General features: G+C 42.5%; 1 protein-coding gene across 15 annotated transcripts in view; it reads left to right on the top strand.

Annotated features, from left to right (window-relative positions):
* MACF1 (microtubule actin crosslinking factor 1) overlaps window positions 1–24,699 on the top strand; it is a 401,556-nt gene extending 376,857 nt beyond the window's left edge. For 8 of the 15 annotated variants that reach the window (XM_063715153.1, XM_063715090.1, XM_063715135.1 and 5 more), the window contains 7 exons: window positions 1,190–1,264; window positions 2,681–2,698; window positions 6,204–6,321; window positions 17,380–17,591; window positions 18,502–18,612; window positions 22,302–22,431; window positions 23,248–24,699. In XM_063715153.1, coding sequence (XP_063571223.1) covers window positions 1,190–1,264; window positions 2,681–2,698; window positions 6,204–6,321; window positions 17,380–17,591; window positions 18,502–18,612; window positions 22,302–22,431; window positions 23,248–23,504 — 921 coding nt within the window. In that variant the 3' untranslated portion in view covers window positions 23,505–24,699. 15 annotated transcript variants of the gene reach the window in all.
* The last annotated feature ends 1,136 nt before the right edge of the window (window positions 24,700–25,835 follow it).

The raw sequence follows: 25,835 nt of genomic DNA, 5'->3' as shown, positions 1-25,835 counted from the left end.
GTTAAAATGGACTGGGCATGGTGGCTTACATCTGTAGCCCTAGCACTTTGGGAGGCCAACACGGGAGGATCACTGGAGTCCAGGAGGTCGAGACCAGCCTGGGTGACATAGTATGATTCTGTCTGTCCCCCCCCAAAAAAAAAAAAAAAAAATTAGCCAGGTGTGGTGGCAAGTGCTTGTAGCCCCAGCTGCTCAGGAGACTGAGGTGGAAGGATCACTTGAGCATGGGAGATCAAAGGTGCAGTAAGCTGTGATCATGCCACTACACTCCAGCCTGGGCAATAGAGCAAGACTTGTCTTAAAAAATAAAAACAAATGTTTAAAAGGGGGGCAAAATATAATGTTTAAAATGGTGTATACCCATCATGCTTTCTGCCTTGTTAAAAACTACCCCATTGAAACTACCAAATTTATTAGTGCCATCTAGAAATCCTAGCGTCTGTTGATAACAGATCTTGGGAAGGGAGAGGTGCTGGGACAGGTCTTAGGAGTGGCCCTGGAACACACCAGGACTGACTTCCAGGGAATCTCGGGCTCCTAGGGTGAAATTTAAAGCAGTTCATAATTTGCTTTATTAATAATTTGATTTTGATGCAAGCATATTAGCACTTTTCTCTGGAGGAATTTTGAAGCAGGAATAAAGAATGTGTTGTATATAGTCACTTGGGAATTTTCTTTCATGCCTTTTCTCAGTGTCTCAATTAGTTCACTTAGTAAGAACATATACTAATTTGGAACAGACGATAAATGTATATGTCAAAAGCCTGAAATGCCTAAAAAGTAAATAATGAGCCGTGCACGGTGGCTCACGCCTGTAATCCCAGCACTTTGGGAGGCTGAGGCAGGTGGATCACCTGAGGTCGGGAGCTCAAGGCCAGCCTGACCAACATGAAGAAACCCCATCTCTACTAAAAAAAATACAAAAAATTAGCTGGGCCTGGTGGCGTGTGCCTATAATCCCAGCCACTTGGGAGGCTGAGATAGAAGAATTGTTTGAACCGGGAGGCGGAGGTTGTGGTGGAGCCGAGATCGCGCCATTGCCCTCCAGCCTGGGCAACAAGAGTGAAACTCCATCTCAAAAAAAATAAATAATGAATAGCCTCCCTGTTTATGTGTAAAAATCTTTGTTTCTCTGAATAGGAAGTCTTGCTCTACCCTTTACACTTTTCTTTTTGTTCACACCCAATAGGTTACACGACAAGTGGCTCAGTGCAAATGTGCAAAAAGGTTTCAGGTGGAGCAGATCGGAGAGAATAAATACCGGGTAAGGAAGAGAAAAAGCAGTCCTTTGTTGTGGTGGTTTCTCATATGTGGCTGATCCCACCTTTTCCTCCTGATGCTTAGAGGCCCAGAGCCCGTCGGACTTGAAATGTGGTCACTCTCTGACCTTATCTCTATAGATGCCAAGTGTCAGGTACCCTGTTACCTCTGAAAACTAGTCCCATATCTACCTAGATAGTAGTAATTTGTATTTAAGTTTTAAGATAGGAGATATTTCAGAGCTGTCACTTCACATCTGACAAAGTCTTTAGGGGGATGAAGGTACCTTTGGAAACAATTATATCTATTGACTGACCACTTACCCACAGAGAGATGGTCATTGTGAGCCTGAGTGGCCCCCAGGCTAGAGAGGCCTGGGGAAACTGTGTTGAAGCCCCAACAGACACTGTTGCCTGCTCTGAGCTGGGCTATAAATGGGGCCCAGGAGCACTGAGGAGACATCAGGCTCAGTGGTCTTCCCTGGAAAGCCACGCTAGGTGTGGCCATAACTGACAGTGAACTATACTTGTGTTTTAGCTTCTTTTGGGACCAGGGTCAGGGACATAGGAGGATCTGAAACAGGTCTCCTAAAATATATCAACAGCTCGTCAAGATTCTCTAAAGTCCTAAGAAAAATCTATGATTGGCAAAGAGGATTTAGATTGCACTAAGAAACACAGGAAGATCCATGTTTCATTAGTATATCCAAAATGTCCTCAAAGTACACCAAATCTACCCCATGCTGCAGTTTCCTGAGGAGTGCTGGGTGAATCTGCTTTGAATATAACCTAGGGCATTTAGTTAATAAAGCTCCATATAATCTTATGCCTGCTTGTTGGGTTTTGTTTTCTTGTTTTTTGTTTTTAATTATCTATGAGAGAAATGAATTAACAAGAACAACATAGCGTGGAGAGTTAGTTCATAGTTTATAAAACCACATCCCTGGCCGGGCGTGGTGGCTCACACCTGTAATCCCAGAACTTTGGAAGGTAGAGAGGTGAGCGAGCGGATCACTTGAGGTCAGGAATTCGAGACGAGCCTGACCAACATGGTGAAACACCGTCTCTACTAATAACACAAAAATTAGCTGGGCTTGGTAGCGCATGCCTGTAATCCCAACTACTTAGGGAGGCTGAGGCAGGAGAATTGCTTGAACCCCGGGGTCGGAGGCTGCAGTGAGCCATGATCGCACCACTGCACTCCAGCCTGGGCAACAGAGTGAGACTCTCAAAAAAAAAAAAAAAAAAAAAAATTAAAACCACATCCCTATGGCAGGAGCTTGGTAAGAATATGTTCGGTGTGTGTCACTTTGCCAGAAAAACGTAATGATATGATTTTCATTCTTTAGTGTTAATTTGACAAAATGTTCTCTTTTTTTTCCCCTCCTTTTCCTCCATCCTTTACTCTTTACTGTCTATAGTTCTTCCTCGGCAATCAGGTACAGTGTGCCTTGCAATGTTCTCCTCAATGGATATGGTCTGTGTAGCTAATGCTGCCTGTTCTTCGCTATGGGGAGAGGATGTAATCTGAAGCATGCCTGGGTCACACCTGGTTGTCTTACCAAGTGGAGAAACTTGATGGGGCCGCATTGCAAAGCTATCTTAGCAGCAAAAGAATATAAGTATAATTTTTTATAAAGGAGAGGAAATGGAGGAAACTGAAGCTATGGTATCAATCCATTACACTTCTAAAAAGAGCCTGGTTTTGTACTTCTGTGTTAGAAGTCAGATTACCAAATAGCACAGTTCTTATTTATATTAGAATCTTTTGACAGTTAATAAATTTTGTAATGTATGGTAAGTCAATTCCTGAAGAACTTCAGTACTATTTAAATATATTTTTAATATTTGTAGTTACTTATATTGTATTTTATAATTACAAGGTACCTGAGAAGTGTAGTGTTGAGATCGTAATTGGCCGTGGTCTGAAGTATGCTGATTATGGCCAGCCAGCCAAGATTTAATGGGACCAAATTAGACTTGCAAAAAAGATTAGATGCTTTGACTCCACTTGGTAACTCTAACCTTTCAGATCTTTTTGAGTGCTATGGGGTCCTGTGTCCTCCAATGTGGAAGGAAGTTGCATGAGTAAAATCTGTCTCTCTGATATGAAATTATAAACACTAATTGTTGATTTCAGGCCCTCAAACATCCCAGGCCTTGCAAGTCACTATAGAAATGTTCTAGGCAAGTGGGAAGAACAGGGGATAAGAGAAAAAAACTAAAGATGAGAACAAACTGGCTTTAAAAAAACATCATTGCTTGAGAGTGTCCAGTATGCCTATTTGCTAATGACTGTGGGTGAATGCTAGGGTGCCTTTGAAGAGTCCCGACACCCTCTTCTACTGCTCCATTGACCAGGAGAGGGTCAGATGACTTCTAATATTGGGAACAGAATTATGAAGTTCATTTTATACACAGGCATCTGAGGCCTCAAAGATCACATGCCTACTCTCACACAGCTAGTGTCAGCCACTGCAGGAACCCAAGTCTCTGTAAGAGGTTTTCCTTTTAAAAGGTGGAAACAACAGTTACTGACCCTTAGGACTCTTATTCGTTCTTTGCCTCACTGACAACCTTGTCCTACCAGGTGTGCACAGGTCTCCATTTTTAGAGCTGCCATAAACCCTCCCACCACTTGTGACTCTGGCCTCAACTTCCCCAGCTACACTGGCTGCTGACTTGGTCAAACCTCCTTTCCCCCATAGCTTAGCAGAAACAAGTTAGAATCTTTCAAAGAGAGCTTTAGTGTGAAATTAAGGTTGGGGGGGACATGAAATTTATGGAGTGATAAATTACAGTACACAGTATTCCAAGAATAAAGTACTCCTGTGGTTCCTTCCTGATTGACCCTGGGGGACACACAGGCGCATACTCCCTGCCTCTCACCCATCCAGAGAAAACCCTTTGCAGTGACTCAGGTCCAAGAGCACTGCTCTTGGGTGGAATCCTCCATGTCTCTCAGAACCTCCCACAGCGCTTCCCATTTTCACTTGTGGGGCCCAGCTTCTGAGGGGGGGCTCTCACAGAGCCTGGGGGGCAGCTTCCTTCCCAGGACAGGACGTGTATTCTCTTTCAAGTCTGGGTTCAGTGCTGCTGCTACCACACAGTGCTTTTGCTGCAGTCACTTTGTATAAACATGTTTAAATTGTATCAGATGAGAGGTATGGGCCTACTTTTATTTTCAAAGTAAAGGGCTGGGAGGGAGGATACAGTGTTTTTGAATCGCCTTACCTGTGCAAATACTGCATTTGAGTCAGAGCAGCTAAGGAATATGGAGAATTACCACAAATATATTAATTTTGAGGGAGGATGGCTATATGACCTCAGATATCCTTTCTTGCATTTTCAATTTTTCTGCCTTGTTTTAAAGTTACAGTTGTCCTTTATAACTTTGAAAATCCTGGCCGGGCGTGTTGGCTCATGCCTGTAATCCCAGCACTTTGGGAGGCCGAGGTGGGCAGATCACGAGGTCAGGAGATCGAGACCATCCTGGCTAACACGGTGAAACACCGTCTCTACTAAAAATACAAAAAATTAGCCGGCCCGGTGGCGGGCGCCTGTAGTCCCAGCTACTCGGAAGGCTGAGGCAGGAGAATGGCGTGAACCCAGGAGGCGGAGCTTGCAGTGAGCCAAGATCGCGCCACTGCAGTCCAGCCCAGCCTAGGCGACAGAACGAGACTCCATCTCAAAAAAAAAAAAAAAAGAAAAGAAAAAATCCTACCAACTCCATACCCGAGGAACCCTTGAATTGAATAATTTTAGGAATTCCATTTCTCCAACCAAATGTTTGTTTGTTTTGGAAACTGCATACTTCTCTTTTGTTGCTCCTTACTTCATTTTGGAAAGAGGGTAATTTATGCCATGAGAAACTCCAAATGTTTAGAGCTGGGAAGTAGGAATGTTTGGGCAAGAAAAAAGGGAAAACATAAATAATCAGAAATATGCTTGTTTTAGCATCTAAAATGATTATTGGATACTGTTCATAATCATCATGGGAGCTGCAATTTTTAATTGCTTCAGCTCAATTTTAGTATAAATATGATCTAATCATTTGTTCAGCTGAAGAAACTTTTCTGCTGGTGACACTGCAATTAGCAAATACTTCGGGTTTATTTCTGAAAACCTGATGCAGAAAATCAAATTTTCTTCTAAGCTTGTAATAATGATGCTTTGCAAAGGTTTCCTTAAGGCTTGAAATAGTATTTGCTATTTTCCATTTAGCTTTAAAGCATACTGTATTCAGAAGTTGACATCCACCATCTTTCTTTTAGGAAAACAAATTAGCATACCAAGAATATGAATTTTTAATTGGGCAGAATCTCTTTTAAAAAAATAAAATGACCTAACACTTTGTCTGTTTTCCTACCTCTCCTTTTGGTGCAGAGGCAGTGGTGTGACCATTAGAAGTTATTTTTATCCCAATAGAAAGTATATTGGCCCGGCGCGGTATCTCATGCCTGTATTCCCAGCCCTTTGGGAGGCCGAGGCTGGCGGATCACGAGGTCAGGAGTTCGAGACAGCCTGGCAAACATGTTGAAACCCCGTCTCTACTAATAATACAAAAATTAGCTGGGCGTGGTGGCACACGCCTAGTAAACCCAGCTACTCAGGAGGCTGAGGCAGGAGAATTGCTTGAACCTGGGAGGCAGAGGTTACAGTAAGCCGAGATCACACTGTTGTACTCCAGTCTGGGCAACAAGAGTGAAACTCTGTCTCACAAAGAAAAAAGTATATCAAGACACCAGTCTTTAGCTTGATATTTCTGCTTTTCTATTTTTAAAATCCTTTTGTGAAATATATAAAAATGCAAAAGTGTGAGAGTTAACAATTCTCCCGTAGCTATCAAATTGTCATTCCTGTCTGAATACAGTCTGCTTTGGGAGAAAAATATAGATCTGCTTTAAGACATATATATTAATTAAGTTTCCTTTGATTCTACAGTTTGGGGATTCTCAGCAGTTGCGGCTGGTCCGTATTCTGCGCAGCACCGTGATGGTCCGCGTTGGTGGAGGATGGATGGCCTTGGATGAATTTTTAGTGAAAAATGATCCCTGCCGAGGTAAGGAACCATTCTGAGCATGAATTACGTGTTAGGTATGCCCCCAGCAGTGATCTTTTATGCTTTCAGGAAGCATTGATGGTGGGGTCTGTCTGTTTTTTATTTTGTTAAGCTGCCCAGGTGTCATCCCACTAGCACAGATTAGAACTCAGGGGTGCCAGCATAGGCCAGGGAGAAAAAGCTGAAGAGGTTGATGCTGTTTGGGGAGGTAGGTCTAGAGGAATGCAGTAATGAGAATTAAGAGTGTATTGGTGTTACTCGAATGTTTGTTTGGGGTATTAAATTAACACTATCCTAGAAAGGAGCCTGGTGAAGCCGTTTAGGTTCCCTCTTAGTGCCTCAGATCCCTTTGCCTGTAATTCCTGTGACTGACACTCAGGGAGAGTGTTAGGCCCTTCTCATACAGGGAGGGAGGATAAAGACACCTACATGTGAGCCCATTCACTTCTAAGACAGGTGGCCACCTAAGCAAGACCATGGGGTGTCTTTCTGCTAAATGTGAAAAGGCTGGCCCACCAGCCCAGAAGCATAAGGAGACGGTCAATTTAATATGAGCATGAGTGGTGGCACCTGCACCTAGGGGGTGTGTGGGGACTGCAACAGGGAAGAGATGACCAGTTCCAATTGCTAAATCCTCTTCAGCTGTGTCCTTGCCTTTTTCCTGTTAGCAGAGCTGCATGTGGGTGCACAGGAGGCTCCCCCACTGTCTGCCAATTTGTCTTTCTTGACTAGTTTCTGCGTTTCCTGCCCTGTCTGTTTCTTTGTGTTTACGTATTTTTTATTCTAGTTCACCATCCTGGGAGTAAAATAAAGCGCTCTGATTCCAGCTCTTCGATTTCCAGTCAGTCTCCCATAGGTTGGCTTTTAAGCTTTGTCCCTCTTCCTTACACCCTAGCCCATTGAGAATGGCTTTGCTTCTTAAACTGTAACATCTCTTGGTTCTGTGTATCTGCTGCATTCATGAATGCTTGAAATGGCCAAACCATAGCTTTTCTAACTACTCAAGTTGATAGTGCATAAAATACTGTTGAGACAGTGTCCATGGAATTTGTTTTGAGTTTCTATTTAACAAATACTTGTATAGTTTTATGTGCCACACAATATTATAAGTACTTTACAAGTAACACATTTATGCCTCATATGAGGTGTAGATGCGCTTATCTCTGTTTTACAGCATAGGAAATTGAGGCATAGAAAATGTAAATAATTTGCCCAAAGACAAACAACTAGTAAATGGCAGAGATGAGATTCAAATTCAGGGCAATCTGGGTCTAGAGTATGTGCCCCTAGTCAGCATGTTATATCTTTCAGAGGCTGACACACCTTTGTGTATGTTTATTATTGGATCAGCCTGCATAATTATTAAGGTTTATTTATAAACCTAGCAGAAATGTTTGCTGTACAGTACATAACTTCTCTGGAAATGATTTATAGTCATATTCTGAAGCATTTAGTGAGGACAGAGCTAAAGATAACAGTTTTCACATGAATTCAGATATGCCCATAAGTAGTTCCTCTTATTTTAACTCATTCTGTGTTTACTACAGTAAGCCAGAGTAAAAATTCAGCAGTAATAATTTTAATTAGAGGTTCCTTTTTTTAAAAAATTGGGGCCAGGTACAGTGGAATCCCAGTACATTGGGAGCCCAAGGCAGGAGGATTGTTGAAGCTCAGAAGTTCAAGACCATCTTTGGCAATATAGTGAAACCCCGTCTCCACAAAAAAAAATTTAAAAATTAGCTAAGCATGGTGGTACACACCTGGGTAGTCCTAGCTACTCTGGAGGCTGAGGTGGGAGTATTGCTTGAGCCCAGGAGTTCAAAGCTACAGTGAGCCATGATCATGCCACTGCACTCCAGCCTGGGCAACAGGGCAAGACTCTTGTCTACAAAAAAGTAATTTTGAAAACACTTAAAAACTTGAAAGTATTTAGTTTTAGAATTTAATTTAAAAGGCGTCTTTTATTGCTTTAATGAGAAACAATATATGCCATTTTAACTTTAACTCAGTAAAACAACTTTATTCGTTTCCAAATCTATGAATAAGGTCCTATTTTTCCTGTCATGTATGATCAGACTAAATAAAAGAGATATTGCATGTGGCATTTTGGAATCCTTGATTGCCTGTTTATTTGCTGCCTGCTCTATTTATGATAACATCATGCTGCTGGCCAAGGAGAACACTGCTTGCTTTGTCCTTATCTTAGTATCTAAAATTTGGAACCCCAAGGAAATTGGGGAGGGCCATCTAGAAGCTATTTTCTATGAAAGCTAGTAACCTTTTTTAGCATCCCTTGGAGCAAACAAGGTAAGACTTTCCTGTGTCTCTCCAGGAGTGCTCTCCTGGAACTCAGTAATCATCTCAATCCATTGACTGTGGAGAGAACTCTCCAGAAGTTTTAAATTTCGTAACTCTATCAGTGATGGGCAGGTTGAGCTATTTTTAATCAAATAAAAAATGTGCTAGGCGATGAACACCTAAGGACTAGGATGGAGTATAATAAGTTAGAAGGGTATGAAGGATGAGAAGAGAACAAAGTTACTTGAAATTATATTGGAAGTTCTATAAGGAGTATAATAAGTTAGAAGGGTATGAAGGATGAGAAGAGAACAAAGTTACTTGAAATTATATTGGAAGTTCTATAAGGATTAATATGGCTTCTGGAAACACTGCTTATGGTAGGTTTTGTACTCATTTATGTTGCATATTTCCTTGGGTCTCTGGACTGTAGAGAATGCTATACTGAGGACAGTACAAGATGTATGACAAGGTTCTTAACATCAGTGTGCACTATCATTTCTTACCTCCTTTTACACAGCTATTTTAAAAGGTAGAAGATATCTCAAACTGCATGTAGCTTTTAGTCATGTGTAGAAAAATGAAAATATTTTACTAGCTAGATTTGCCAATCTCCTGGTACTGCCAAAATCAGATATTTCAGTTTCTGAATTTGTCCGTGGCACAGGAAATCATGATGTTTTGGATGGAGAGAAAAACAGTGCTCCTGCCTAAATAATGGGTATACTTGTACCTAAGGTACTGTGTATGTTTTTGATCATTAGACATATTAGCTCCCCCAGATAAGTGAAGATCTAGGAAATTTCATTTATGAAGATTTAAAAGACACGTTTTGAAATAGAACTGATTTTTTTTCAGATTGTTATACAGATAACATAAAATTTACCATCCTAACCATTTTTAAGTACAGGACTAAGTATATTTGTGTCATACTACCATCACCACCATCCATCCACAGAACTCTCTTCATTTTGTAAAACTGAAACTCTATACCCGTTGAACAATAGCTTAGAACTGAATTTTAACATGCCCGCATCAGCCAGTTTCAGGTGGCCAGCATAACTCCCTTAGCAAAGACAGCCTCTTTGGTGGTCGATGAACTGAACTTGAGGTGGCTGCCGTCATGTCTGGTTCTGTAGGTTCAATGGTAGATCTTTTTTCTCCAGTGAAAAGAATGGCGAGGGGGAAAATCCTATCACAGTAGTCAACCAAGTACTAGGAATCTTCTCTTTTTTTAACTTTAGGACTATAATACCCAATTTTGGGAAATATTTGAATCAATGTAAATATTAAAAGTACCTTTACTACTAAATTCAAGTGCTAGTACATAAATTTTGCTTAATCAGAATTTGGTGTTTCCTTCTAGTTCAAGAAAAATGTTTACTTTTTACTTGTGGGATTGCTCCAGAAGTCAATTTTCACAGCTTCCAACTGTTTATTGTTTGTTGTCGCCTCCTCCCATCCCAGCCTTTTCTAGCTTATCAAAGTAAAAGTATTAATTGCCCCCTTAACACCTTTTGTAATTCTTAAAATTGGCCGCTTTAAGTTTATTTCTGAAGAAAGAGCTTTCATTTCTTCCAAGTGATATGTATATAAAATGTACCTTACCAAGAATCGTTTCATTGCCTTGCATCTTCAAATATTTTCTTTTAAGATGCAAATATCCATGGGAGTTGTAGCATATTAAGCTAATATTAGCTAGGCATGGCTTGGGATAAATTAATTATTCATTGGTCTCTTGACCGAGATGAGAGGACCAGAAATATGGGAATTTTACTATTGTGAACTTAAGAGCATAAGGACCAAGAAGATGGAAATTACAGAGAGAGGAAGGAAAATAAAAGGGAGAAGACAAGACTCTAAAGCCCCAATTAAAGTAAGCCATTATTTTTCACTTGAGTTTAGACCTTCTAAATGAGGCCTCATGAAAGCATGCAGGAGCTAGCTAACCACTGTTTACAGTCTCAGGTTGCCTTAATGCCTATATTGCGTGTCTTTGGCATGGCTGTAGTAACCTGGAAGGATGACGATAGGGAATTGTTCACACGTCTTTGCATCTCTAGCCAGTGAAATACTATCCCAAAAGGTGACCATTGGCTGGAGATTTCCTTGTGAAAACAGGGACTGTCTCATTATGTTTATTTGTTTCGTTATGACGTGCAAGCGTACCCTGAGAAAATGATGAACTGTATTTTCCCAGCATCCTGCATGAACCCAGCTAGGAAAGCAAGTAAGACACTCTTTGGGCCCTCAGCAGTCATTTAATGAGGCGTTACAGTGTACCTACCTCATGGTGGCCTCTGAGGCTAACAGGGTCATGACATAGGAGATCAGCATAGGATCCTGTGATAGAATTAAACAGGTCCTCAGATCACAAAATGCAAAGGTTAAATGTGTTGCTGTTAACATGGGATAATCTTCCTTCTTGTAGTATCTTTCTTAGGGAAAGCTATTCTATCTGCTCTTTTAAATTGCTTTAATATTCTATATATAATAGGTGTTGGCAGTCACAAATTTAACTTTGTGGTTTCAGTCATGAAAACTCATGGATTTGCATTTGTTGCTGGTGTGCAAGAGAGCCGGTCACACAGCGAGAGAGTGAGCCTCACTGGCCACTGACTCCTCACTTTAACACAGCTTGGTGCTTCTGTTCTTCATCCCCATGAAATAATGAGCACTTCTTAATGGAAGCACTTCTTAGTGAGTTCATGAAGGTTGCAAGATCCATTCCTTGAAAACTATTGAGAGACTATTGTTTTCAGAGGCTATTTCAGAGAAACAGAAGCTACTCTGTTTCACACTTACTTACTGAAACCCTAAATGCAAGCCTCACACTGGGATCCCAAGGTAAATTAAGATGATGGTCCCTGCCTGCAGAAGCTCTCAGCCTAGTGCAGGGAACAAACATGTGAATACATGCCCTTCTATTTGGTAAAATGAATGGTTGAGAGAGCAAGAGGGGAAGAGATGACTCTGCCCATGAAGATGGAGAAGGTATCAGGAAAAGGACATATTGGGCTGGGCATAGTGGCTCCCACGTACAATCCCAACACTTTGGGAGGCCTAGTGGGGAGGATCACTTCAGGCCAAGAATTTAAGACCAGCCTGGGCAACATAGCAAGACCCCATCTCTGTTTTAAAATAAAATACAGGCCGGGTGCAGCAGCTCATGCCTATAATCCCAGCACTTTGGGAGGCCGAGGCGGGCAGATCATGTGGTCAGGAGTTCAAGACCAGCCGGGCCAATATGGTGAAACCCTGTTTCTACTGAAAATACAAAAAAACTAGCTGGGCATGGTGGCATGAGCCTGTTGTCCCAGCTACTCGAGAGGCTGAGGCAGGAGAATCGCTTGAACCCAGGAGGCAGAGGTTGCAGTGAGCCGAGACTATGCCACTGCACTCTATCCTAGGCAATAGAGGGAGACTCTGTCTCAAAAAATAATAATAATAAATAAATATATGGCCAGGTACAGTGGCTCACACCTGTAATCCTAGCACTCTGGGAGGCTGAGCCGGGCAGATCACCCGAGGTCAGGAGTTCAAGACCAGCCTGGCCCACATGGTGAAACCCTGTCTCTACTAAAAATACAAAAATTAACTGGGCCTGGTGGTGTACACATGTAACCCCAGCTACTCAAGAAACTGAGGCAGCAGAATCGCTTGAACCGGGGAGGCGGAGGTTGTGGTGAGCTGAGATTGTGCCACTGCACTCCAGCCTGGGCAACAGAAGACGACTCCATCTCAAAAAATAACTAAATAAAAATAAATGTGTGTGTGTGTGTGTGTGTGTGTATATAAGTGTATGTGTGTATATACTGTGCTCCAGCCTGAGTGACAGAGTGAGACCCTATCTCCAGAAAAAAGGTTTTGAAAAAGGAAAAGGAGGTGTTGCTTCAGCTACATCTTAAAGGAGGTAACACTTGACCAGAAGGAAAAGGGATCTGGACGTTCTTGGTACAGAAACCACAAGTTCATATGAACAGAAGTGTCAACAGCTGAAAAAGTAAGGGGACAAGTAGTCCCATGGGACTGCAGCCAAATGTACAAGGTTAGCGACCAGATAAGACTCTGGACAGGGGTCAGCAGCAGGGGCCAGGTGATGGATGCCAGACCCCTGGGTCCTGGGTACTTACCACATTGTGCCTTCCTAGTCCCCAAGATGTGTTCCTCAAAAAAGCAAAAAGTCACGGTCAAATGAATTTGGGAGATGCCAAGTTAAAGCTCTCCCAAGCAAGGAAATATAGAGGACCAAACCCCTTTTGTAGGAAAACCCTAGAAAACCTCACTTGGGGAATTCTGCTATAAGCAGTGAAACACCATGGAAGGATTCTGAGCTGTTAATAACAGATTTTCATTTAGAAATTCATTCTGCAAAATACAAAAATTAGCCAGGCAAGGTGGTACATGCCTGTAGTCCCAGCTACTTGGGAGGCTGAAGTCGGGGGATCACTTGAGCCTGGGAGGTCAAGGCTACAGTGAGCCATGTTTGTGTCACTGCACTCCAGCCTGGGTGACAAAGTGAGACCCTGTCTCAAAAAAAAAAAAAAAATGCATTCTGCAGAATGAGAAAATGAGTGAGGGCTGGGTGGGTGGTGAGATGAGAAACAAGGAGAGCAGTAGGAAGGCTGCTACAGTTACCCAGTGGGGAGGAGGTGCTCCATGAAACACCTGAGTACAAGGGGGCGTGTACAGGCTCAGGGATTCAAGAGGCATTTGAAGGTAGAATCAATAGACTGAACTGCCCTTGGGAGGGAGGGACCTATGTTGGTGCCAGGGTTTTGGTTTCTGGCTCTGGTCATGCCTTAATCAGTTGTTGGATATAACTTCTGGCATCCAGCAGGAAGGCCTGCCCTGCTAATATATTTGGAGTTGGATGTGACTATAATGGTGGCACTGAAGCCTCAGTGGATGAGCTCATCACCAGGTCAAGTCTAAGAGGGAGAACGGGACTGTGGACAGACCCAGCAGACATCCATGTTTTAGAAGTGGGCAGGGAGGAGTGGTCAGCAAGGGAGCAGGCGTCCTTGAAGCCAGGGGAGGACAGGGTTTCAAAAACAAGAGAGCAGTGTGTAGTAACCCTCTACATGCAAGTTACAACAGCAGAGAGATGTTTTTACCTAACAAATTGCCAGACTTTTTTCCTGTATGCACTCATGCTCATAGCACAATAATTGGCCAGAATGAAGTAAATTTAATATATTATTTTGGAGAGTGTATGCTAGTAAAACATTTTGGAATCAGCTGGCATCTATCAACCTTGACACATGGTTGACATTCATCAGTTGATGTTTTTACCTTAGGTATGCATCCTTTCTCCCCAGAAAATCTACACGTAGAAATTTATCCTAGGCTGGGCGCGGTGGCTCATGCCTGTAATCCCAGCACTTTGGGAGGCCGAGGCGGGCAGATCACGAGGTCAGGAGATGGAGACCATCCTGGCTAACATGGTGAAACCCCGTCTCTACTAAAAATATGAAAAATTAGCCAAGCGTGGAGGCATGCGCCTGTAGTCCCAGCTACCCAGGAGGCTGAGGCAGGAGAATCGCTTGAACCCAGGAGGCGGAGGTTACAGTGAGCCAAGATTGGGCCACTGCACTCCAGCCTGGGCAACAGAACAAGACTCTGTCTCAAAAAAAAAAAAAAAAAAAAGAAGAAATTTATCCTAAGGAAATATCGTGGATGCATGCAAAATGTTTTACAAGTTGTCACGGCATTGGCTACAATGTTTAAAATATTTAAACAAAAATGCAATATTGGACTGGTTAAATAAATTCTGATGAAATAATACTTAGTAGCTAGTTAAAATTTTGCATCAGACATGTAGGGCATGGAGGAAAGTTTCTGATTTTTTAAATTAAATATATACAAGCCGGGCACGGTGGCTCAGGCCTGTAATCCTAGCACTTTGGGAGGCTGAGGCGGGTGGATCACCTGGGGTCAGGTCAGTGTTTTTGAAACACTGTCCTCCCCTGGTTTCAAGGATGCCTGCTCCCTTGCTGACCACTTCTCCCTGCCCACTTCTAAAACATGGATGTCTGCTGGGTCTGTCCACAGTCCCGTTCTCCCTCTTAGATATATATACACATACATATATACACATATATACACTTAGTGTGTGTATATATATATATACACACACACACACAGATGTGCAAAGGAGTAAGACACACCATTATAATAGTGATGTCCCTTGGGTTGTGAGATTAAGCGACTTTTGTTGTTGTTTTGGTTTTTGAGACAGCGTCTTACTCTCTCACCCAGGTTAGAGTGCAGTGGCGTGATCACAGCTCACTGCAGCCTTGACTTCCCAGGCTCAAGCAACCCTCCCACCTCAGCCTCCAGAGTAGCTGGATCTACAGGCACATGCCACCATGCCTAGCTAATTTTTTAATTTTTTGCAGAGATGGAGTTTCACCATGTTGTCCAGGCTGGTCTCCAACCTGGGCTCGAGCAGTCTGCCCTCCTTAGCCTCCCAAAGTGCTGGGATTACAGGCATGAGCCACCGCACCCAGCCATTAAGCAATTTTCATTGCCCTCCTGAGATAGAGGTTGTCAGTGACCTTTGCCAGAGCAATTTCCATGAGTGGCGGGGATGGAAGCGTGAGTGGTCTGAGGGGAGGAGTGGAGACAGTGAGTATAGGTGGTGATGCAGAGAGCTAGGCTGGGAATGTCTTGGGGGTCGGGGGACAAAGAGGACAACTCAAGTGGAAGACGTGGGTTCTAGGTCCACCTCTACTGCCACTTTGCTTGACCTCAGTCTCTGAGTACTTCAGTTTCTCTGTAACATAGGGACGCTAATTACAATCAGCTGCATTATTGCACATTCTGTGAACTGTGCAGTGCATAGGGAACATATCACCATTATGGTATCAGAGAATGCCCTTCCTAAAACATTTAAAATGTCACTTCCTTCAACTGCAATGCAATTTCAAAGTTTTCCTCTTATATCTTTTTTTTTTTTTTTCTGGCAGAGTTTGCTCAGAAGTGAATTTTTTTTTTTTTTTTGAGATGGGGTCTCACTCTGTCACCCAGGCTGGAGTGCAGTGGCGCGATCTCTGCTCACTGCAGCCTCCGCCTCCTGGGTTCAAGTGATTCTCCTGCCTCAGCCTCCTGAGTAGCTGGGACGACAGGCATGCACCACCATGCCCAGCTAAATTTTTTATTTTTAGTAGAGACGGGGTTTTGCCATGTTGGCCAAGCTGGTCTTGAACTCCTGGCCTCAGATGATCTACCTGCCTTGGCCTCCCAAAATGCTGGGATTACAGACATGAGCCACTTTGCCCCGCCAAGGGTCATGTATTGTTGAGGCTTGAGGAGGAAGGAAACACTGGATCATGAAAGGAAACAGCTTAGCATTTCAGGGACCATTAAGTCATAGATCATCCCGACAACAGGGCTCTTAGAGACCGGTTGACCTGATCGCCTCTGGTGAGCCTGAGGAAACTGAGACCAGAGCAGGAAAAAAATCACAGTTGGCAGCAGAGCTTGGACTATAACTCAGAGGTTTTGGTATCCAAGTGAGTGCTTTTAACCTGATACTTTGATATGTTTTGTCAACATATAATATATTGAGAAGAACTTGGATTTGATTTAGGAATTTGGAACCATGCTGCTTGGACACTTATGCAACCTGATTTAAAACCTGATTCTACCAAAATTCTTCAAATTCCTTGAGGGACATATGGGGTAGGACAGAAGAGAAAGTGGACAAAATTTCCTGCCACCTTCTAGATTTATGGTTTCTGACCAGTTAAACATCTGTTATAGAAAAGAATGACAAATATTTTGTTCATAATGATTCCCTTTTCTCCAGCAGTCCCATTTGTTTAGCTGTGTCTAGTACTTCATAAAGAGTGCACAGTTTAGGGTGGATGAGGAGGTAGAGGGTTTCTGCAGGATTACATCTTACAGTGAGAAATAATCTAAGAACATATTCCAGAAGGATTATGTCTTTTAAATTAGTAGCATCTTTCGCATTTAACATTTTTGTTGGCTGTGCGTGAGATCTTCCAATGGAATCCACATTTTAAGTTCTGGGTGTGCAGCCCCAGAAAGCCATAAGACAGCGCTAACTGGCTTCCCATGCCGTCTCCACGTTCTTTGCATCTTGATGTTCCTCCTACTTGCAGTTACTCCTTTGGCCTTTTATTGCTTAACAGTTTCTCACTAGCAAGTTCTGTGCATGGTCTTGATCTCTCTCTCCCCACCGACATGTTTACTTCGTAATGATTCTCTCCTGGTCTTTTTACTGTCCTGAGTTCCTGGACTCCTTTCTTTAGGATTGTCACTCACTGAATTCAAATAGAAGAGTCTAGACAACGTTGATTTCAGTAATGTTTTCCTCTACTCTTTCATTACGACATATCCTGCAAAAATTAAGCAAAAATACACATGTGCTAAGAGAAAAGAGGGGTTTTGATTTAACTTCAGAGGTTTACGAACTGTTGCATCTGCTTTACCTCGAGCAGTCACAGTGTGCTTACCCCAGGGACAGTGGCAAAGCAAGACGCTAACAGCAGAGTGGGCTGGTCCTTTATACACAGAGACTTGCTTATTATACAGTTAACATATCTGCTATGGGTAGGAACCTTGACAAGGCTGATGTGTCATGAATTTATCTCTATTTTTGAAGAACCCACAGATGGTACTAAACCCATATAACTTATATAACTGTTATCATGGGGTCAAGCCGCTGTATAACCGTCAAAGATATATTTTTGAGAAGAACTGACATTGTGTGTGTGTTTATTTCCTTTTTAGCACGAGGTAGAACTAACATTGAACTTAGAGAGAAATTCATCCTACCAGAGGGAGCATCCCAGGGAATGACCCCCTTCCGCTCACGGGGTCGAAGGTCCAAACCATCTTCCCGGGCAGCTTCCCCTACTCGTTCCAGCTCCAGTGCTAGTCAGAGTAACCACAGCTGTACATCCATGCCATCTTCTCCAGCCACCCCAGCCAGTGGAACCAAGGTACGTACTGATCTCCATTATGCTCTTCTTCCCCACTCCCACCCTCGCAGATGTTCATTGTTCATGGTAGCCTCTGAAAGACTCCAGTGAGGAGAAGAAATAAAAATGAAAACATGTTTTTTATTTTAGAAATAAAACATGAAAACACACAGACCAAGGCTGCCCTGTTCCTAGCAGTACACAGATGTATGGCCTTTAAGATGACTCCAAAGGACATTTATTAAAATATGCACTCAGCCTGGTTATGTCAGAAATGTTTATTTCCTCATGTTCTCAGTTTAAGTTTGAGTCCATCCAGTGTTACTACTTTTGAAAATCCAGGCTGGACACAGTGGCTCATGCCTGTAATCCCAGCCTTTGGGAAGCTGTGGTGGGAGGATCCCTTGAGACCAGAAGTTGAAGACCAGCGTGGGCAACATAGCAAGACCATCTCTACACATTTCTAAATTTATCATCTCTAATTTTAAAATTTAGCCTAGCATGGTGGTGAGCACCTATAGTCCCAGCTACTCAGGAGGCTGAGGCAAGAGGATTGCTTGAGCCCAGGAATACAGGACTGCAGTAAGCTATGAATTGTACCACTGCACTCCAGCCTGGGCAGCAGAGTGAGACTCTGTCTCTAAAAAATAAAAATTTTAAAAAAAAAATTTAAGGAAAAAGGAAAGAAAATCCAGGCACTGGCTGTGCAGTGGAGCTAACAGCTAAGTTTGATGTTATGATGAGTTATGTATGAATGATGTTGGTGCCTGCCTGGTCCTTCTCATCCTGATGGACCAACATGCATTTTATTTTGTTTTCTGTTTCTTTAAAATTTATTATCTTCTATTTATTTTTTTCTGTTCCCAATGTGCACCCTTTTTGTTCCTTTTTCAATTGTTCCCATCCTTCCCTTTGGATTTCCGTTTCACAGACTTCACTTCAGTTCTCTCGCTGTTATGACAAACCCTGGTTGGTAAACAGTAAAGCTGGCACCCCTATCAGGGACAGCCATTCTCCTGACCTCCAGCTGCCCACCCCCGAGGTAGAGTATGGCTCTGCTGACTGGGGACAGTCAAGACGAGGCCCTCGCTACTGGGCTTGACCAGCTCTTCTTCCTGACAGCAATCCCTGCACTCTTTCATCTCTGTGGTGCTTGCTGTCACAGCTGATTCATCTAGTCCAGTGTTTTCAGGGGTTTCTAACTCGGATTCACCAAAATTGGAGAGAAATAAGAGATGCCTGAAACTAGATTAATAACTTAACTTTATAACAATCTTGAGAATGATATTTGCTCAGAATGGTAAATGATGGTCATTGCTGTAGATTTGTTTATTGATGTCATTTATAATCAGGCCTCTTGGAATCTCCAAATGTCAGATACTCAGACGAGTTATGAACACTTGAAATTCAACTATGGCGCATGTTCTACAATGTTCTATCTTTGCTTAGAACAGAAGAGTGGTTGGTGCCACCCGCCCTGAGACACATGTCCAGGGTGGTTGGTATTGCCACACCACACTGGTCCGAGGCATGGGTGCTGTCTCCTTCAGCCAAGCACAGCACCAGTGAACACTGCCCTGAGGCTCACATTCTAGCTTCTGAATTTCTTGGCCTAGGCACTTGAGTTTCTGTAGCTTTGATTTGAATACACATGCCAGCAATTAAGCATGTTCAAGTGCAGCCATTAAAGTGCCTGAACGCTTTTGGAAGAGCAGTGTTTTAGAAATAAAACATGGACTAGTGGCTTGTCTGATAGCAGTGCAGTTTGCGTTCTAGCTCCTACCAAGAAACATTGGATTCTTGTGCCTCAAGACAGTGTTGCCTTCAGTCTTGGAAAGCCTTAGCCAGGGAAACAAGGGATGCACAAGAAGTCAATGGCTGTGAATGAGCTGCTGTTTTGAGGTTCATTTCACTCCAAGCTAAAACTCCAGTTCAGAAATATATCTGGTTTAGAATATGATCTGGGGACCTACTGCCACTAAACTCCTAGACTCACCCTGCTTATCTTGCTTTTCTTCTTTCCTTAATGGCTCCAGTTTCATAAAAATCTCAGTTCTATTTTAAATTTTAGATGTTTAATAATGTACAAATTCTCATACAGTTCTGATAAATCAGGGCTTTTGTTCTGTCTTAAGGTTTTATTTTCTGTTTCATTTCATTTTGAGGCTTCATCTTTCCTTACTTATTGGTGTTCTGTAGCCAGGCCATCTCCTGACTTGGAATTCTAGCCCGGGGTCTAGCTGTGGTCTTCCAGCAGCAGTGCGCAGGAACCTTAGCTTCTGAAACTGGTGTTCTTCCTCCTATGTGGCCAGGAAAGTTTGTGCTTGAGTGTTAATCACTTCTATCGCTTACGCTTTTTCTTTATAAATTTAAGAAGTACAGCAAACACAATGAGATGGATTGCTTTTCTCTTCTGTTTGCATAAACGTCTTAAAGGTCCTGGAAAACAATTTACATAATTGATTTCAAAGAAAAATTAGAATGGCATGCTGTAGCATGTGGCATAAGTAATGTTTTGGGTTTTTTTGTTTGTTTGTTTGGTTTTTTTCATTTTTTAAAAAGCGAAGTAGAAACAAGGTCAAATAATGGATGTTTAAAACATTTAAGGATCAGCCTGGTCAACATGGCAAAACCCCATGTCTACTAAAAATACAAAATTAGCTGGGTGTGGTGGCAGGAGCCTGTTGTCCCAGCTACACGGGAGGCTGAGGCAGGAGATCACCTGAACCTGGGAGGCAGAGGTTGCAGTGAGCCAAGATTGTGCCACTGCACTCCAGCCTGGGCAACAGAGTGAGACTGCCTCAAAAAAAAAAAAAAAAAAAAACCCACACAGATTTAAGGCTGGACATGGTGGCTCACCCCTGTAATCCCAACACTTTGTGAGGCCGAGGTGGGCAGATCACTTGAGCCCAAGAGTTCAAGACCAGCCTGGGCAACATGGAGAAACCCTGTCTACAAAAAATACAAAAATAAGCCAGCCACTAGGGAGGCTGAGGTGGGAGGATTGCTTGAGCCTGGGAGGTCGAGGCTGCAATGAGCCATGAAGTATGCCACTGCGCTCCAGTCTGGGTGATGGAGCAAGACTGTCTCAAAAAAAAAAAAAAACCCACACATTTAAAATATTCTTTTTCCTCCAGTTAAGCCTACTATCTAAAAAAACAACAACAAAAAAAATCACTCAAATAGGAAACATAGCACCTACTGGTAGCAGTGATAATAATATATAGCTCTTTTCCAATTTGGGAAATGCTTCTATACATCATTTATTCATTCAGGTTTTTATTGAGTTCCTCTTCTGTGCCAGACAATTTTACATGCTCTGAGGATGTGAGAGTGAACAAAACAAAGTCCCTGCTTTTATGGAGTTGATACTTTAATGCAGGAGAGACAGGCAACAAACAATATACGTAAGGCAGTGATGAGTACTGTGCAGAACACAGGAAGCAGGGGAGAGAATAGAAGTGTACAAGCAGTGTTCTGAGTAGTGAGACAAGACCTCTCTACTAAGGTCATCCTTTCAATAGAGCCCCTGCAGGGAATGAGGGGGTGAGCCAGACGTGTATCTGGGGTAGGCTTGAGGGGTGGTGATTGTGCAACAACAGTCCAGGCAAAATGAACAGCAAGGGGACAAGACTGGTGGATCCTCACTGGGCCATTGGTGGAACAGCAAGGAAGCTAGTGTGGTTGGGATGGACTGATGAGGAGTGTGGTAGAAATGAAGTCAAAGAGGCAGGATTTAATCCCTGATTTCCCAAGAGAGAAAAGCAAAGACACAGGTGTTAATTTCAATCAGTCCTGGAACCCAGACTCAAACCCAGGTCTCCTGGTTCTTCATGCACAGACTTATTCCTCATGTCTCAGTCCCACAGTCGTGTGCTTCTCATAGTTTATTTGATCCACAAGTTAAGTAATTTTATCTGCATTTTACCAGTAAGGATAATGACTAAAAGATCTTACTAAAGTTACTGCATCTACTTAGTGTTAAGAGATTGGGACTAGGTGCGGTGGCTCACGCCTGTAATCCTAGCACTTTGGGAGGCTGAGGCGGGCGGATCACAAGGTCAGGAGATCGAGACCATCCTGGCTAACGCAGTGAAACCCCATCTCCACTAAAAAATACAAAAAAATTAGCTGGGCGTGGTGGCGGGTGCCTGTAGTCCCAGCTACTTCGGAGGCTGAGGCAGGAGAATGGTGTGAACCCAGGAGGTGGAGCTTGCGGTGATCCGAGGTTGCACCACTGCACTCCAGCCTGGGTGACAGAGCGAGATTCCATCTCAAAAAAATAAAAATAAAAATAAAAAAAGATTGGAGTAATACTTGAATCTCCGTATCAAATAGGTGGGCTAAAACTCATTTCAAATTTTTAACCCCAAAATCTTGATACCTAGTATTATTTGAATTTCTTTTTCCTTTACTCATTCACCATAATTGTTTGTTGTAACTATTGTATTCTTACTGAGGATTTTTTTTTCCATTTCTAGGGGAAATTAGTAAAACAAAAGGTATTTGAAGACATTTTGAAATTTTTAACTGGAACATAAAACTTTCATTTTGGGAATTATCAAAATATATGACCAAGGATACTTTAAGAGAAATCTTTGTTTTCCTGGACTTTTAATTTGCTTTTCAACCGAGCAAATATAAGGAGGTGTAAGGAGACCTTTTAAAGTTGAATTTCTGGCAAAGATTTTACCAAGTAAAATGTGACCTTTTTATTTTTTTTTTTTAAAGGTTATCCCATCATCAGGTAGCAAGTTGAAACGACCAACACCAACTTTTCATTCTAGTCGGACATCCCTTGCTGGTGATACCAGCAATAGTTCTTCCCCGGCCTCCACAGTTGCCAAAACTAATCGGGCAGGTAAGTACCTGCCCTGTGACCTACAAGCCAGGCTGAGAATTTGGAAACAGCCTATGTGGAATGTTTCACTGCTCCCAAGGAGCCAGTAATGAGAGTGGCACTTAGTGTGATGCCCAGAAAGACAGACCTGCAGATGCTCAAGTGACCTTTACTTTTTCTGTCATTACAACTAGCTTTCAACTAGCTTTAAGCTTTCCTTCTGAGACGAGATGTTTCCACAGCCAAAGCTGGGCCATGCAATCTCATCAGAAATGATCACATTTGAGAGAATGTAAAAGGAAATGTGGGTCTTCCTCAGACACCAGTCCAGTGTTGCGATGAGCAGCTTGCTAGTAATTTTTCCAACACATCATACTTATTATGGCTGCTGTTGAACCAAGAAAGGCAGGGGAAGATCACATCTGTTCTCCTGCTACTGTTCCTCATGGGAACCTAGGAATCTGCCTTCATTTCCTGGCTGGCTGCTTCCCCTCATTTTGCCTCTATCCATCCTGCCCATGGATTAGCCCAGCTGGCAGGCTCACCCACCTGTGCTGAGGTGGTTGAGCAACCTTCTTTGCTTCCACTTTGGGGCCATGGAAGGTGACAGTGCTGCTGATAGAAGTGGCTTTCTAATCCCCAGGAGGCAGCTTCTCAAGTAGAATCACAAAGCCAGAAAAGGCTTCAGCAACTTCTGTATAGATGAGGAAACTGGGGTGCAGAAAGGCTGTGAGATTTGCTTAAGATCACACAGGATCAGAACCCTAGCTTCTGCTCACTTGTTCTTCTACCCCATGCCGTCTCTGTTAAGTCTGCTGTTTTATTCTTGAATTCCAGACCCTAAAAAGTCAGCCAGTCGCCCTGGGAGTCGGGCTGGGAGTCGAGCCGGGAGTCGAGCCAGCAGCCGGCGAGGAAGTGACGCCTCTGACTTTGACCTCTTAGAGACGCAGTCTGCTTGTTCTGACACTTCAGAAAGCAGCGCTGCAGGGGGCCAAGGCAACTCCAGGAGAGGGCTAAACAAACCTTCCAAAATCCCAACCATGTCTAAGAAGACCACCACTGCCTCCCCTAGGACTCCAGGTCCCAAGCGATAACACTGTCTAAGCACCCCCAAGCCACTATCCACTTTGAATCCTGCTCCATACATTGGGTGTATATTTATTCTGAACGGGAGAAGTTATATTGTTAAAAGTGTAAAAGAATAATTGTGTTATGAAGCTGCCTTATTTTTTTCTTTTTGTAAGTTACTATTTTCATGTGAATATTTATGTAGATAAAATTTGCCTCCTGGTAACCCTGTAATGGATGGGGCCCAGAAATGAAATATTTGAGAAAAACAAATGAAAAGGTCAAGATACAAATGTGTATTAAAAAAAAAAAAAAAAAGCCTATTAATAGGGTTTCTGCGCGGTGCAGGGTTGTAAACCTGCTTTATCTTTTAGGATTATTCCTAAATGCATCTTCTTTATAAACTTGACTTGCTATCTCAGCAAGATAAATTATATTAAAAAAATAAGAATCCTGCAGTGTTTAAGGAACTCTTTTTTTGTAAATCACAGACACCTCAATTAGCAAGAACTGAGGGGAGGGCTTTTTCCATTGTTTAATGTTTTGTGATTTTTAGCTAAAGAGAGGGAACCTCATCTAAGTAACATTTGCACATGATACAGCAAAAGGAGTTCATTGCAATACTGTCTTTGGATATTGTTTCAGTACTGGGTGTTTAAAGGACAAATAGCTGCTAGAATTCAGGGGTAAATGTAAGTGTTCAGAAAACGTCAGAACATTTGGGGTTTTAAACTGATTTGTTGCTCCCTATCCAGCCTAGACACCAGTAACTCTTGTGTTCACCAGGACCCAGACCCTTGGCAAGGGATAGGCTCGTTGGTGACATTGTGAATTTCAGATTTGTTTTATCCACTTTTTTTGCTATTTATTTAAATGGTCGATCAACTTCCCACAAACTGAGGAATGAATTCCACGAGCCTGTTCTGAAAATGTGGACGTAAGACAAACACGTGCTCGTCCTTTAATGGAGTTCACCAGCACACTTGTTAACCAGTCCTGTTTGCTTTCGTCTTTTTTTGTGCGTAATAAAGTCAACTGACCAAGTGATCATGAAAAGGGGCTGTCTGGGGCTCCTGTTTTTTAGCTGCTGTTCTTCAGCTCCGACCATGTTGCTGTGTGATTATCTCAATTGGTTTTAATTGAGGCAGAAACTGAAGCTCTACCAATGAACTGTTTAGAAACAAGACACACTTTTGTATTAAAATTGCTTGCAGTAACAAATATTTTGTATTTCCTGATTTTATTTTCAACCATTACCTTATCTATAAATGTTACCCTGGGGTATAATCATGTTGTAGGTACTTAAATGCATTATGCAAATCAAAATATCTTGATGGATAAATTATAGAGCTTAATAGATTTTGTTTTATTTCATCCTTGTTAATTTTGTTTAATATGGCTGGGCATGGTGGCTCATGCCCATAATCCCAGCACTATGGGAGGCCAAGGCAGGAGGATCACTTGAGTTCAGGAGTTGGAGACCAGCCTGGGAAACATAGTAAGACCTTGTATCTACTAAAACTAAAGAAACAATTAGGCATGGTGGCACATGCCTGTAGCTGCAACTACTAGGGAGGTTAAGGTGGGAGGATCACTTGAGCCTGGGAAGTCGAGGCTACAGTGAGCCACGATTGCACCACTGCACCCCAGCCTGGGTGACACAGCGAGACCCTGTCTCAAAAAAAAAGACAGGATATTAACATGAACATGTAGGATATCTGTCCTTACGTGATTAAACAAATAGTATTATGTAAAAAGATACTAGAAATGATGGAGATCCTGGGTTCTCAGAATGGGACCAGTTTGTCACACTATGTCACAGTATGCTGAAATTTCTGGTTAAATCGTAGAATTTCAGAGGTGGAAGCAAAATCGGTCATCATATCTAGCTCCTTTGTTTTACAGATGGAGAAACTGGGATGGGAAAGTAGAAGAGAAAGTGATTTCCCTGAGCTCACAAAATGAATAAATGACAGAAATGAACCTTGAATCCAGTCCTCAACTCCCTATTCAAATCTGGCACTTCTATTTCCTCCAGCCTCTTGTCAGTTGGCTTTATAATAGAGGAGCCAAATGTTAACTTAGTAACAAGAAGAAAAGGGCTAGAGGCTTCGGAGGTAAAGGGGCTGAAACTCATGCCACCTGTGTTCTTGGTCATTAGGCCACATTCCTTAGGACATAGGCATTTGGTGAGATCGATGCATGTTTGCCAAAGCTGTTAAGGCCAAATATCCAGATTAAAAGGAATTTGGAGCCTAATGGATTCTGAAGGAAGTGCTTACTCTGTTCTCCATGGAACTGCCAGGACTTTGTATAGCTTAGTGTTCTCACCCTAATTTGCTTCCCCTTCTAAGCCT

This window comes from Pongo abelii, chromosome 1 (genome assembly GCF_028885655.2).
Source record: "Pongo abelii isolate AG06213 chromosome 1, NHGRI_mPonAbe1-v2.0_pri, whole genome shotgun sequence".
Classification (NCBI taxonomy): Eukaryota; Metazoa; Chordata; class Mammalia; order Primates; family Hominidae; genus Pongo; species Pongo abelii.
Note: the sequence above shows the minus strand (reverse complement) of the source record. Positions and strands in the feature narration are given on the sequence as shown.